The 16,372-nt window shown below is 33.1% G+C and overlaps 1 protein-coding gene across 2 annotated transcripts in view; it reads right to left on the bottom strand.

The window, feature by feature from the left end:
• Positions 1-3,400: 3,400 nt before the first annotated feature.
• Positions 3,401-16,372, bottom strand: part of vstm2a (V-set and transmembrane domain containing 2A) — a 45,550-nt gene continuing 32,578 nt past the window's right edge. Inside the window, exons 3-5 of one of the 2 annotated variants that reach the window (XM_015338927.2) lie at positions 13,783-13,833; positions 12,570-12,909; positions 3,401-4,421 (exon numbers count right to left, since the gene is read on the bottom strand). In XM_015338927.2, coding sequence (XP_015194413.1) covers positions 4,333-4,421; positions 12,570-12,909; positions 13,783-13,833 — 480 coding nt within the window. In that variant the 3' untranslated portion in view covers positions 3,401-4,332. Of the gene's footprint in view, positions 4,543-12,569; positions 12,910-13,782; positions 13,834-16,372 lie in introns of both variants that reach the window. The other variant, XM_006642869.3, reaches the window with a different exon arrangement.

Raw genomic sequence — 16,372 nt, 5'->3', positions numbered from 1 at the left:
ACAGGATAACAACAACAATAACAACAACAATTTACAAGTTCTGGGAGGAAAAATATGATCAATATTAATAATAATAATAAACTTTATTTTATATAGCGCCTTTAAAGGTGGCTCCTCAAAGCGCTTTACAGGATGACAACCGATGAAACAACATTGGTTGGGGGTTGAAAATACCTGTGAAACCGGTTTGTTCACAATGTACTGTAGACACAGAGTGTTACACCAACGCATTAGCATGTTAAAGCGATTCCATTGAGGAGCCGGGCGCGATAATTGTTTTGTTCCTTGATACGGTATCTGATCTGCAAGGCCATTTGAAACAAAACAAAAACTAAAAATAAGATACAATCTACAGACATTCACAACATAAACATATCTTAAAACATGTACATATATTGTTGAATTATTACTTTAGATATATACTTTAGGTTACTGAAACTGCCAGTTAGTAAAATCGTTGCAATTTTGTTCTTGTTTGGAGGTGGGGATATTCTGAAAATTGTATTTAAAGACAATCCGTCAAAGTGCAATGAAACAATAATTACGCTGGGTGAACATTCCGAGGTCAAATTCTTCCGCGATAGGGGTACCTTTAAAGCGCAGACGACGGCACCGAAAAATGAAGACAGTACGTACAGTTATACGTTATATATGAGTACAGTTATATATGAGTTGTCGCCATCTTTAACATGTTCAAAAAAAAAGTTAATCCCAGCTACAATACATTATTTTTAATATTTTTGTGGTAAGAGGGAGCAAAACATCCATATTTACGGCTAGTAATTAGTGGACGATCTATAGTTGAAATCTGAGCCTAAATAAAAAGAAAAAGCATTTTAAGAGAGCAATTACGCTGTGTTTATGTAGAATAAGTGATTAGGTTTATGAGCAATCTAATTACTTATTCGTTTAAAATGCTATATAAAATAAAGTTTATTATTAATTTGCTGGACAGAATGGTGAACATTATTATGCAGAAGACAAAGATAACGATTTACCTTAAAAGACATTTAATTAAACAAGGGTTTGTGATTTAAATGGAAATGGGGGTGACAGGAACTCTTAATCTAAATAAAAATAAAATAAATAAAACAGGTTTCGATAGTTAATAACCACTTTTTATGCACAAAACACGGGTGATTTTTCTTCCTCCTGATCAGTTTAGAAATCTGTGTACGCTCTAAGGTTTTTACTTCTTAATTAAACTTTTAAAGTACACGTTTCAAATAGAAAGAAATCCTCTTCCTGATACAGTATGTATAGCAGATCAACACGTCTTTTTTCCCCAGAGGGGTGTCAATGGTGTCAGCCAATCACCATTCTGAAGCCCTACCGTAATCTCTGGTATAGGGAGTCCCCAGAATTCTGTCCCATAGTTTAGATAGATGATACTTTTATTGATCCTGTGAGGGAAATAAAGTAAATCATTTTCATTTTAGGAATTTATTAAACGCTCGGTTAAAAGCAAAGGAGATTGTCTGTTATAGTGGACATAAAAATAAATTGCTGGCATTATATCCTAGAAGACAAAGACTGGCTCCAGACCGAGAGAATGCCTGCAGCGTAAAAGAAAATGCCTACACTAATGAACTAGGGATTGGACAGTTTCCAAGTGCTTGTGCAGTCGATGGAAATGTTCAAATAAATGTGCAAAAGAAATAAACAAAATAATCATTTATTTCTTTATCATATTGGCTCTCTATGTCCTCTCTTTGCTAGTTAGTGGCTGTGTTTGTGCGTTGGGTAGCAAAGGCTGAGTATGTTCTCAGGCGGAAGATGTAAACAGCTTAATTTTCGAGTTAAATAATTTTTTTTAATTAAAATTCGTTCTATACAGCAATCGCATATCTGGGTACCGTTTCATAAAACTTCCATGCTTAAAATGTTTAGGGAGAAATGGAAGACTGGTGTATATTTTTTCTTTAAACTACCAAGACCAGCCATATACAGTACAGTTTACATACAGTAATGTTTGTGGTCCTAAATTAATATCGTTTATGACCTTCAGATGCGTTATGCTCCTCTTCTTTTTATGCTCAGCTACTAAAATTTCCCTTTAGTGGTAAAATTTCATATAAATATTCAATACTAAGTGGATTAAAATGTGCACAGTAAAGACATTAAATGATTAAATCTTTTCACTACCGACCAATGCACCACGAGTGCCCCTGTCGGTCATTTTGGCCAGCCAATCACTTACCGCGGTGCCCTGCGGTGGCTTGTGGGCAGTTTCCCGTACCGCTGGTTTGTACCATGCATTTTGAATGGCTGGATCTGTACATTCATGTAATTATCATTCCTTTTGTTGTTGATTAATAAAAAATGGAACCCTGTTGGAAGAGATATTCAGAAAATGTGTCGGGGTACTTATGAATTAGCTGGAATACATTTTTAATTTTGCTGCTACCTGGGTTACCAATTTGGAATACTTTTTTTGTTGTAATTTCCTGACATAATGCTGTTAACAACACTTGCCAAATCTACTCTCATTTGCTTTCTGCTTGCTTGGTCTTTTATATCTTATTCCATATCCCCATATGCAGATCAGAGGTTTAAGCATGCCATTTCATTGTTGATTGCTGCAACACGATTCCGCCCACAGTGGATTTACTGTCTTTGCAAAAGGATTTGGTATGAACTGTGGATTGGCTGAATATTAAGATGCACTGTTTAAATTAAAATTGAAATGCATCATTAAGGACTAACAATATTCCAAACAGTTTGAGTTATATATATATGGGAATAAAGTGCTTGTGTACCAGTTAATCAACTTATGCACTACGTGTTGAATACAATCATTTTATAACATAGATTGTAAAACATAACAATATACTCAATACAGTATATCAATTGCAAATCAATTACTTTAACAAAAAAGACTAGTTCACTGCAATTGCAATAATATATAATATAACTCAGTACATCTATCTGTTTGGGTTTTGAAACCTTTATTGATCCAATTGGTTAATTTTTAACTGTTTTCTAAACTCTTTTTTTTGTAAGATTTACAAATCTTTGCATTTATGTGTATCATTTCTCAAACAATCATCACAAGTAACATTTTAAACTAGGTTGTCCAAAGAACTCCAACCTGTTACCCATTAAAGAGATAAATAAGACACTTGAAAGGAAATAACACTATTTCAAATGCAAACAAATGGTCACAGTGCAAAGGCATGTTGGTTAAATTCTACCAACACAAGTAAACCACATGTAAGTTTTGAAATCCAGAACCTGGCACAAGGCAAATGTTAATGTGTCATTTGTCCTATTGTTTAAGAGGAAACAAAATAGTTCCAGAATTATTTTTTCTCCAGAAGAACAGGACAATAAACATTTTTTGTGTCTTGGCAAGGAACATTATATATGGAAAATGGAATGGAAAAAGTCAAAGACAGACTATTCTCTGTGTGTTTAATCAATATAAAATTGACAGATGTTCTTAATTTGTTTTTTGAATGAAGCAACAAGCACTCCTCACAAATAATTATAACAATATTACCAGGTATCATTTTTTACTATGACTGGAAGCATAACTTTCTTCCATTTTACAATCTTGTTTTATCTTGTTTTGAGTAGTTTATTGACTCTGAAGATTTATTCTTCATTAATCAAAATATTGGATGAAGATAGTTGCAGCATAGGAAAAAACAATGTCTTCAATAATCAAAGTTACTTGAGTACATCTGACAAACAATCCAGAACTTAAATTCGCTATGACATTTTTTTTTAAAACATTGGAAATAAGTTGCAGTAATAAATTCAGAACAAAAGGGTTTAAATTTATTTTGTCAAGTAATGACCCAAACAAAGATCGTGTGATGACAGCCATTTATACATTTTTTTCTGCAAGAAAACAGATACTGTATTTTAACTGCAGATTACACTGTATAAAAGATTTCACATTAAAGCATAAAGTAATCAGCAAAAAAATTGATTTCAAATCACTCTACATATTCTTTTTTTTTCATTTTACTGAGAGAAAAAGAAAGACATCTTTGCATTTGATAATTCTGTAATGGGTACATTTCATGAAAGCAATACAAAGTTAAAAGGATCATGAGAGGTAAATGCATAACCAAATCAAACACATTTAAATATATAATACACAAATACAGACTTTTTTACCCCAAAATCTCCACACGGTGTCACAATGAAGGTAAATATACTGCAAAAAAAGATGCAAAAATTGTCTTTGTGAGAAGTCATGAATATTTTAAGTAGACAATTGTAGTTCCAGTTGTTTCATAAGAGCTTTACTGTAAATGGATGCTCAGTACAAGAGTTTCTCTTCCTTTCTTGCCTTGATAAAAGTGCTTCTTGTGTGGATAATTAGAATGCATTGGGTGCAGAGAGGTGGTTGGAAGTTAGGGTCAACTGTGTTGTCCGCTCCGTGGAAATAGCAGGCAATTTTCTCTTTGCTTTAAGAAGAGAAAGTGATATTGGAAAAAGTCAGCACTTAAAACTATAGTAAAGCACCCTTCACAAAGCCACAAACAAGAAGCAGGACAGCAAGTCCGTAGCTTGTAGCTATCCTCGTACCTGCGAAAGAAGTTATAAGATATTCGCTCATCTTGCAGATTTGCAATGCTTCTTATCAGGCCACTGTTTACACATTTACTAATATGTTGAAAATACGTTAGCACCTTGGCTATGGTGCTCTTGGCTATCTTAGCATGCACTATAAATAACACATACAACCTTTCTCAGTCCATTGTAAAATCATTGATAGTTCAGATGCAAGTCATTTGCAGTAGGGTAAGCTTCCTCTCAGTCTCGCATTTAATTTATCATTTAAATTCTATACACTACACAATTGTTGTATAAGCAGAAAAAAGTATCAACATGATAGCTGATATACTGTATAATTATACTTATGCATTGCATACTGTATATACAATAGTATAAACCTGTACACAAAATATTTTCTGTATTATATACTGTAACATATTTTTTAATATTCTGCATAATATACTTCCCTTTTTAGAGACAGCCAAAGTTGTATGCACTCATATACTGTATATTATTATCTTGAAAAACATAATTTTAAATGTGACATTTAAATACAGTATGTGCTTAAGCGACTGCTCTATACTATTTCAAAAAGGCAAATGTTAATACTGTATATACTCATACCAAAATGAAATAATTATTATACTAACAAGGATAAGATTGGAAAAGAACAGTAAACACAAGTGGCATTCCTTGCTGTATGTAAACTAGCCTAAGCACTTAAGCGTTTGGAAAAAAAAGACCATGGAATTTCACACTTATTTAATCATGTAGAAGTGCCTTAAGCATGTTGTAGGCCTTTGCATTTTTACTTCTCTCTGTATCTTTGGGACTCTTTAAGATTTGAAGAACTTGAACTTGTAGTAAAAAGGACAAGTCTGAAAAAATGAATATGCTTATGAATTTCAGTACCAAAGAATGCAATGATTACTGAGAAAACAGAGAAACAAATTGGACGTATACCTTTCAGATTCTAGTGCAATTTATGGAAAATCAGAGATTAATTGAGTTGATCAACATGGTATTGTTATATTTGTAATAAATATTGCATTGCATTTAGAATGAATGACCATGAAAAAGAAGAAAATCAAAACCAGATGTGAGATTATTTTGCTATATACTGTGATCTTCTTTATTTTTAACTGTTTTTTTTTATTTAGTCAAACACAAGAGCTTTACAATATCCAACTATTAATGGAAATATGCATATTCCTGGTAAATGTTTCAGTAACCCTTAGCCTATCCTGGAAGCATAATATGCTAAATTGGATGATACACTGGACAGAACACCACCTCATGGTACATGCATGGTAGATGTCTTCTCAAGCCAGAATCAAACCCAGGACACAACAGCTGTGAGTTAGCTGCACCAAGCCATAACTACACAATAGTGCACGTTTATGTTGTAACACTCTGTCTGAGGTACTTATTGTATCTTTAAAAATAGCAAATGAAAGCAAGTGCATCTTTAGAGTAGGATAGTGTAAGGTGTTTAAAAAAAACTACCTTGACCATGTTTTGTATCAGATTAAGCAAAACTTTTCATTGTAGAATTGTCTTGGAGACTTTACTCCTGTGAAGATTTGGTCAAATACACCATATTATTATTAAATTATTATTTAAAGCATGCTAAAAGCAATATAATGGTACTGTAAAAACTAAAAAATCTAAAAAAAGTATTATACAGTACTGTATATAGTATTGTGACATGATTTAATGTGCATTTTGTATGTTATAACACTATATTAAAATTAACTTGACAAGAAATAGCCTTTTAATTATCACAGTGGCGTTTTGTTGATTTCCTGACTCTAACGATAGGCATACAATAATAAATGAGGGAGAATGCCATGACTGTGTTTATGGTGTTTATAACAAAGTGCATAGTGTACACTTTATTTTGTTGTATTCACACTTAACATTGACGCTATTTTAATAACTGTTGGGGCAGATACTATTTATATATTCTTTTTTCACCCAGATGAAATTCCGTCCAGCTCACACGTTCTCACATTGACAAAAAACATTTTCCAGCCCTGAAAAACATGTCCTTGGTTATTTCCACTTTTGATAAAATGCTTGGATATAATTTTTAATGGGATATAATGTTGAAAGAAAACAGTGAAGATTAACCTGTTACAAATGTTTTACTCTATTTTTTCATTTAAAGTGACCATTTTTCTCTTCAACTGTAACCTAAAAATAAATGACAAATTTAATATTTATCCATCCGTTTTCCTATTTATCCAATACAAGGTCTCAGGTAAGCCAGAGCCTATCCTGGCAAGCAATGAGTGCAAGACATTATACACTCTGGACAGGATGTCAATCTATTGCAGGGCTCACAGACATAAATATGCACACACTCACACCAGGGCCAGTTTCTTCAGAAGCCAAATAAACCTACCAGTACATCTTTGGTCTGTAAGAAAAAAAAAGAGTCCAGAGGAAACTCATGTAAATACTGATCCCTGTAAACACAGCATCCAAGGACCTGAATCCAGGGCCCCAGTACTATAAGGACACTTTACAAATCACTATACCACCATCTTCACCAGGTTTATACAGTAAGTAACATAATTTTATTGTAAGGTGTGTTTTACCGTTTACTTCATTATGTGTGGTTATGGTATGGTATGCATTTTATTGTGGTTGTGGATCTTGTTCTCATTTTTATCCATATCTCAAATTATTATGAAAATATTAGGGAATTTGGTGGCTCTTATTATTTTCTTTGGTGGCTCTATCCTAAACACGAAGTTATAGTATGTTTGTCCAGTTATGGGTGCCTGTGATATGGTACTGATACTTAATTACCATAGCAAAAACAATCTCACTAATTTGCCACATTGCCACACGTAGCTACATGTTTATGTGAATCATCAGTTTACGTTTTATTGAGATTACAAAAGATGGAATAAAAACCCTGGACGAAACTTGATGTAGCTGCAATCAAATAAAGGGTACAGCAAAAATGATAAAGGACTCAGCTGTTTCTAGGTTCTGTTCATTTTATTTTGTCTGGGTGCATTATGAAAAGATTACATATTTTATAATTGAATTAAATTGTAGGTTTAAGGTATAGCCAGTTATGTTTTTTTTTTCCTTTTCTCTTTTAAGAATTTTCTGAAAAGCTTATTATTTGTTATCAACGTTAAAAAAGTTATTGGGTCACACTTACAGTATAACCCTATTGGTTTCTACCAATAATTCTTTAAGGCACAATAATCTTTCAAAGGCAGAATTAGATGATGTAATACTTTCTATTCTATAAACATTATTATTATTTTTTTGCATGTTCCTGAATTTAAGATAGCTACTGTAAGAGTTCAGCACTGTTTTCTTCTTATCTGCATAGTTCAAAGTCACTTGTCATTCATACCAAATCCCAGCATAAATTTAAATCAAAGCAAATACTTTCCGTCTCGCGTAAAACCTGACTGATGAATGCACTGTTTTTCAGGCAAGAGCAGCAGAAAAATAATTTCAATGAGATGTACTGTATATGTAATTGTTAAATTAAAGAGTGATTATTATTTGTCTAATTATTCCATTCATAATCATTCAATTATCAATGATAAATATTAATATATTATTTTGATACTATTTAATTAATTAATATAGTGATCTAATGATTAATTTATTAATTATGAGGTAATGGTTATATATTCATAATAATTACATTCTGTACTGTTCAACAGGGTGAGTGGCTTAATTTAAACAGAGAAACATACCATACCATTTTTCATTTTTCATAAAAGTTAATGTTATTACTTATATGAATAAATTCATGATAAACCTTATGCTACACTCATACAAATGTAGCAGTAAAGAAGCACATTTTTATAAAGGTTTTAAGAGTAGGTGTAATGTTACTAAGGTTCACAGCATGAAACTAAGAGATACTACTTATTCTTATCCAAGTAAGGTTGTGGTGTAATCAAATTTGTCCTATTAGAATTTTCTTGTAATTACATGTTTAATACACTTTTGATGCAAAGTCATTACATTTTTAACTAAAATACAGTTGATGTATTTGTATTATAAAGCATATACTTGTTAAACACACATCATACTGAAATAGATTTAAAAAAACTCCTTACGGTACTTAGTGAGCATGTTAAAGATTAAAAAATCTATTTTTTCACAATAATTCTGTGTTAATTGATATGCATGAAACACACACTCAAAAAATCTGATTTATAAATTAAAAGCTTTCAGCAGAAATATAGTAATTGAAATCTTACTGATTTTTATATTTTTTTTCCGTTCTTAGATAACAGAAGTAATAGGAAGAGGAGGAGGAGAAGGATGAGAACACAGCTTGTGATAATTACAAGTGAACTCAACACTTCATGCTTTATAAAGATCAAACAAATCAGCTAAATAATTATTATGCAAAACCCCTCTGTCAAAATTAGAAACACCATGTCTCACACTCAGTACCGATTATATCGGGTAAGTCCTCTCTTATGTGGGTAAATTAGGCAAACAATCACTTCATATGATTTCATATGTTTTCTTATTGACAATTACTTCTGAAAAGGGCAAAGGAATCTATGTTTTAAAGTGCAGTTGTCATGTAATCTTACTTTGCTTTGCCAGTCATGAGCCCAGAAAAACTAAAAAGAGGAGAGTTGACTGAAAGGGCAGCTTCCCATCACCTTGAAAAATCCCTTGGCTACAGAAATCACTCACAGAAGTCAAATGGCATATTTAGAATATGCCATTCCAATACAACACAGTGAAATGGGCAGAAATTAAAAATCAACATGTTAGGTAAGTTAGACGAAAAGATGAAGTGATAACATCACAACAAACAAACAATTATATATTCAATTAGACAAACACACAATAAAGGTGTAGGGAGAATTATGAATAAAACTGTCAAGAAATCACTAATGAATTGGCAACAGTTTCAGACATTATACTTACAGCAGGAATCCAATCTCAACATATCAAGTACACCATAGACCAAGAGTATACACTAACAATGCCAAGTAAAATAACAAAGAAAGATTCTATAAAGAAATCAAATAAATTCTAATTCATCAAATAAATACCAAATTAAGATCATGCCTTGGTTAAAGGGGACTTTGATTAGAAAAGACAGAAGGCAATGGAAAAATGGATAATGGCTGATGTAAAACAGGAAAGACTTCTTGAATTAAGTGCTGGCAACATCACAACAATCAGCATTCATAATTCTTTCTTGCAACATAAAAACATTCAGAAGAATGTTCTTCATATAGTCGAATACAGAATGAGACTGGGAAGAGGGTCTCTGATCCATGTATTCAGATAATTCAAAAGCATTGACAAAGTTAAACTAGTAACCTTTTTCAGAGTTAACAGTAAAATAAGGACTGAAGGTCACATGGAAACTATGTAGACTATGCAGAAATACACTGCAATCTGAGAACAGGGTGTACTTCTTTATATAAAGGGTGTTAGGACATGAAATAAGCTACCCAGTCATATTGTTGAAGCAGAAATTCAGAAATCCACGTCTTCGTTCCAAAATTAACTGAGGGAGGGAGAAACAACATAAAAAATCTACAATGTTCTGAGGCAGACATTACTGAGTTAAACTCCTGGAAACTCAGGAAAAGCAAGACAATTTGAGGGTAAAACACTTTAAAGCAGTGTGAAAATGGTAAATATAGTCTGAAATAGAATAATCCAAACTTTCCAACCTTATTTTACTAATATGTATTAGTAATATGTATTTTACTGAATGTAAACAAATGTAAGAGTCTGGCAGATGGATAAGTAGAGGCAGAAATTTAAAACGCTAGAGAAGGGGGAAATCTTCACATATCTTGGCAGATAAACAAGCCAAGATGATTCCACTTCCAGTGAAGTAAGAATAAAAATTGGAAAGTCAACAAACAGTTCTTTTAGAAAGCTTAATTAAAAACATGAACCAAAATTGAGCATGCATAATGGTATCATCATTGCCATAGCTACACATAAACACCTAAGAAAGATATTCAGAAACCAGATGCATTTGCCATAAATGACTTAGAAGAATACCAGGAATTACTTATAAGGATTGAAAAATTAATGAAGAAGGCAGAATAATCACTGAAGTGCACTTTCACACTTAACTTGCCAGCAGCCATATCACCCTGCAACTCACAACTGGCAACCCACTGAAGTTAAGCAGGTGTGAGCCTGGTCAGTACCTGGATAACATCACTTTAATAACATAACTTTATTAACCCTATACAATTTCTTGCATTAGGAATTTGTCTTTTCGCATACCCCAGCTTGCTCTCCATGATGGGAGACCTCCTGGGAAAAACTAAGGTTGCTGCTGAAAGGTTAGTGGGGCCAGCAGGGGTGGTCTATGGGGGCAGCCTGTGGTTTATTTGGGTCCTAATGCCCCAGTATAGTGACAGGGACACAATAGTGTAAAAAGGCGCTATCTTTCGGATGAGACGTAGAACCGAGGTCCTGATTCTCTGTGGTCCTTAAAAATCCCAGGCCGTTTCTCGAAAAAAGTAGGGGCCCCATAGTCCCTTAACAATCATGGTCTCCTAATAATCCTCACCTATGAATTGGTTTACTCTGTTCTCCTCCCCACTAATAGCTGATGTGTGGTGAGTGTTCTGGTGCACTATGGCTGCCGTCGCATCATCCAGGTGGATGCTGCACATTGGTTGTGGTGGAGGGGAGTCCCCACTACCTGTAAAGTGCTTTGAGTGGAGTATCCAGAAAAGCACTATATAAGTGTAAGCAATTATTATTATTATTATTATTATAAATCTAAAAGAGAAGACATGAATATCTGGAGAATTATTATAAATGGATTAGACCGTTTGTTGAGTACTGCCAGCAATTGTAGACTACCAGAAAATGCAAGAAGGAAATGAAGGAGACTCAGAACAATATGGCACAGGACAACACCCAACTATCTATAGAATATACTTTAAAATAAAATGGATAAAGGGATAACATGGAAACAACTGGAGACTGTAGTGGGCAATGGATGGACATAGTGAACATGACTCCAACTGTCATACTGAAGGTAATCTCCTACATACAGAACAATTTGGAAGATTTTCAAGTAGTTGAATTATGGGAGTCCACAACATTCAGCGATAAAGTATTAAGTATTAAGTAAAGTATAAGAGTTTACTTTATTCAGTTGTGAAAATAATGCAAAATCGTTTATTCAAGGAAATTAATGTTTATTTAAAGCACTTTTTTTACTGACCTCTGACCACGTAAGCTTTGAAACAAGCCAAAATCAAAGCTTCAACTCTGTGAACCCTGTAACTGTTTATTAGGGAATTAATAGAAAACACAGTATTTCAGTGTATAGTCTATGTTAAATTCGAAAGTTTACTGCTTTTTGCTGTATAATAAAGTATACTCTAGTGAATAAATATAATTTTGTTCAATATTAACATAACATGCATTAGATAAATATAGCTAAATCTCTGAACAAAAAAGCTGTCATATGTCATAACCTACAGTAATTGTTTTTGTTTTTGTTTGATATAAGACATTTTGTCTTTGATAAGATAGACAAAGGGCTTTATTTTTATATATTGCTTCTACAGTATGTTGCATACAATGATGTTGGTTCTATAGGAAGATGGCTTTCACACCTTCCTGAAAAGAACTGGTATGAAATGTTACCTATTAAAAGCTTAGTAATATTAGTTATTGAATTGAGATGTTATTGTATTTACTGAAATTATTGTTGCAGTTTCCACATAAAAATATGTATTACTAAAAATACCAACCAGCTATTCTGCAATTGGAATGGATAGTTTTCAGCACCTGTATTTTCTAAGTCCAGTATAAACTGTTTATGCCGCATATGTTGACCAGAAATTGAATGATGCTTGAGGCTTCATTGTTGGATATACTGTATAACACATTTCAAACTGGGAAAGCAAAAGAATCATTGTTGTAAACTACAGTATGTGCAGCAACGGACTTGCACTTTTTCAGGAATTTGATAATTTTATTTGGGTACGGAGATGTTATTAATATGGTTTGTACATACAGCTAGAAAGTTACTTCTGATTGAAAATTCATACCTGAACCAGGACTGTGTTTTAGTATTTTGGATGCCGTCGTTTGAGAGCTAGAGGTAGAGTGAAGTTGTTGGTTCTCAGAACTCACTCCATTATCAGCTGCAGCTGACATATTCATTTTTCTTGGCTTTTTATCTGTCAGAGGCAAAGGTTCCGTCTTCTTGACTGGCTGGTTTCGTAGGCGATTTGTGCTGTTCACTTGAAGATACGCTTGAGCCTTGTATTCCCGGAGTGCCTCATAGTTGGCATCAGTTACTCTGCATTCATACAAACCTTCATCTTGTTTTCCTACTTTGGAAATCTGTAGCTTGTGGGAAATGTCATTTCCTTGAACCCTTACTGTCTGCACAAATACAAAAAGAAACATTTTCTCAACAAACAGCATTACTGTATTAACGGTGTAAGAAATAGAGCTACAAAAAGAAAGATGATTACACTGCATTTCTAAAAGTTAGAGAAATGTCTGAAAAAATAATTTTTATAACACTATTGTATAACATGCATATATACAATAATATTCAAAATTATGAGATTTCAAGTTTATCATTTATTGACTTCTACACATGCACACAAATGTAAACACAAATTAATAAAACAAACAACTTTAGCTTATGACTAATGATATCATGAAAACTACATTGAAATTCTGAGAATACCATTCTGTTCTATTAGGTTCAGCTGCAATGGAATAGCATAACAGATTAAATACTAATGTACTCCATGATTCCATGTATCGTTTATATTTTAATAATAATAATAATGTTTCTTTATTAGCCCTATACAATTTCTTGCATTAGGAATTTGTCTTTTTGCATACCCCAGCTTTTCTCCATGGAGACACAGACAGGGAGAGAAGCTTGGGGTCAGAGTGCAGGGTCTGCCATTGTACGGCGCCCCTGGAGCAGTTAGGGTTAAGGGCCTTGCTCAGGGGCCCAACGGAGTAGGATTCCTCTGCCAGCTGTGGGATTTGAACCAGCAACCTTCCAGTCACAGGCGCAGATCCTTAGCCACAGAGCCACAGCTCCGCCCCAATATTCTAGTCATCATTTATTCAAATGTTTTTCTTTTCAAAGTATTATAAATTTTATTTGGTGCTGTATGACACAAGGCAAAACAGAGAGCTAGAAATAAAACAAGTAATTATCATTTACACAGATATTTTAGAGTCTGTTCTATAATAGTTAAAAAACACAATTATTTATATTTCAGTGCTTACACTTATTTTAGTCCCCTCGTCATCTGGATCACTTCCTGGATTTAATTTCACCTTAAGATAAATTAAAGATTGAAAATAAATTAAAATGTGAAGGAGAAGAAACATTCAAATGTGTCAAAGTAGAATGTTTGCTTGAAGGTAGTTTCAGTATAAAATGCTTGCCAAACAAATCACTTGACACTATAGTAACTATCACATGGTAGCCTGTTCAGCAAAGCCAAGTGGGGAAGGATTTTTCTTAGCATTCAATCAGAAAACAAAATACTCCCCATTCCCTCTGTTCAAAAACTACCACAAATCAGCACTTGTACTCAAAGAACATGAAGTAGTCTTAAATCTTAATAGCTGAAGACATTCATGGAATATAGAATAGAATACTTTTTAGGATAAAGTATTTCTACCAGTGTCTACACATCTTTTGTGATAGCACCAAATTTGCTTTAGTGAAATAATATACTGTAAGTAGGAACCCAGCACTTTGATTAGTAAGGTCAGCATTATTGGAAATAAATGAAAACAATTCACCCACCCCTCAACTTCTGAATATAATTCATATGTAAACTGTTTATGAGGTGAAAATGTATAAATAATAATCAAATTACTTTACATGTACTGTAAGACCTTCTATTTCTCACACTCCAAAAATTACCTAATATTACTTTGCTTTACCCTAACAGAGCAATGAATCATCATAGTAAGAACATTTGTTTGTCCATGATAATTATACATTTTAGTCTACTACAGTAGTCAACAAAATAAAGTAGTGTGAAAAAATTCTAAAACGCAGACACTCCTAAAAACACAGGAGCTGTGTTGTGGGTGACTGTAGTAGGAGGTCAAACTAATTGCATGATGTCTTCAATTCAACTTTGTTGTAGTGTTGTTTTATTCCTAAATTACTGTAGGTGTTTGTAAATTGAGGGATGAATGTATTGCAATATAGTATACCGAGATGTTTTCAATAAACACTCTGAAGGTAATGGTTTCATGTTTTATCCAGAAGATAGACAAAAGTTAATCAACTGTTTTAATAAGCCATAGTTAGTTTTCCTGCAGCCTGTCTGGGTTATCCAGGTTTAGTGATCACAGATGCCTGAAAGATGGTGAAGTGTATCCAGGATTTGACTGCACATGCTGCATTAAAAGTTCTGGCACTCAGACAGTATGAAGGTGTCTTGGGAAATGGGGATACTGAGATGCATTTATGCCACAGTGCATAATCTCTTTAATATTTCACACAAAACATCATAATTTACTACTGTAAGGACAACTAACTACACATGTCTATAAAAACAGCATAACCACAACCATTGCCCTATCAGTTGTGGAGGTTCTGTTTCCTTCCCAAAATTAATCTCAAAATTATTGATTATCTTACGGAGTAGGCACATACAGTATAGGGAAATGTGTTGTAAGTCATATTATCTGATAGGGTATATATGCTTGTTTCCTGGTAACAAGTAAGTTTGTATCCATTCCCCACATAGAACATTTCTGAATAATGGAGGATTTGTGGTCTTTCAGAAATGTGATTTTTGTTCATATTGTATATGACTTTCAAAATTATTCAAAAGTATAATGTGCATTTCACAGCATGTCATTGCTATAAGAATGTTCTTTAATTAAATGTAGTTTGTTTAATTAAATTTAGTGTGTCTGGGTGTTGAGCAAATCGAGAACATAATATTGTAACACCAACATCTTACAGCACATGCAGGCATGTATTACTTACTTATTTCTTCTGAATAATGTGGAGTGAAAGCACAGTAACACACCTGAAGCACAGGCCTGTCACTTTGTTTGCATGATACTAGCAAAATGTCATAAGCACTTAGACTACTCTTAAGCTATGGTAGTTTTTTAACTGGAATATTATGTTTTCAGCAGGGCTAGTTATGAATATTATTCCAGTGAGTTAAAGAATGTATATATAATATTACTTGTCCTATCCGATTTTAATATTTTTAAGTAACTCATGCAGTAATTCCCCTATAATTATTGCAAATTCAGTATTGTCATAAACCATGAAACAAAGTATTTCTTTGAAACTTTGAAAAAAGTTGCTCTGAAAATTAACTTTACAAAAAACATTACACAAAATTTTTGATTTTTTATTTACAGTGCCAAAATACATCCTCTTACTAGCAAAGAGTCATATGATGTATTGATAACCCTTCATTGCACAAATATTACATGTACAGTATTTGATATCTGGCCTTTCTGGAGATCAATACACTTTAGATTGTGCAACAAAGACTTGTGCCTTTTAACAGACTCTTAACAGATGTGTTTAATTTTTTCTTTAAAATTATGTTTTATACATTTTATTTCCTAATAAAATTAAAACTGCTTGACTAAAATGTGACTAAAACTAATTCTGTTTTAGTCATCTTAAAGTAACTATAGTCGACTACACTAAATTTAAAGTGGGTGACTAGAAAGTCACTATGACTAATAGACACTTGAGTCAACTTGACTAAGACTATGACTAAATCAAAAACTGGTGACCAAATGAACACTGCAAGAAAGTTACTTGTAGGTCTGGGAAGACTGAAAGTTACAGTATGTTCTGGAGCAGTGGTTCTTAAAT

The sequence above is a fragment of the Lepisosteus oculatus genome, chromosome 6, assembly GCF_040954835.1.
Source record: "Lepisosteus oculatus isolate fLepOcu1 chromosome 6, fLepOcu1.hap2, whole genome shotgun sequence".
In the NCBI taxonomy this organism is placed as follows: domain Eukaryota; kingdom Metazoa; phylum Chordata; class Actinopteri; order Semionotiformes; family Lepisosteidae; genus Lepisosteus; species Lepisosteus oculatus.
Note: the sequence above shows the minus strand (reverse complement) of the source record. Positions and strands in the feature narration are given on the sequence as shown.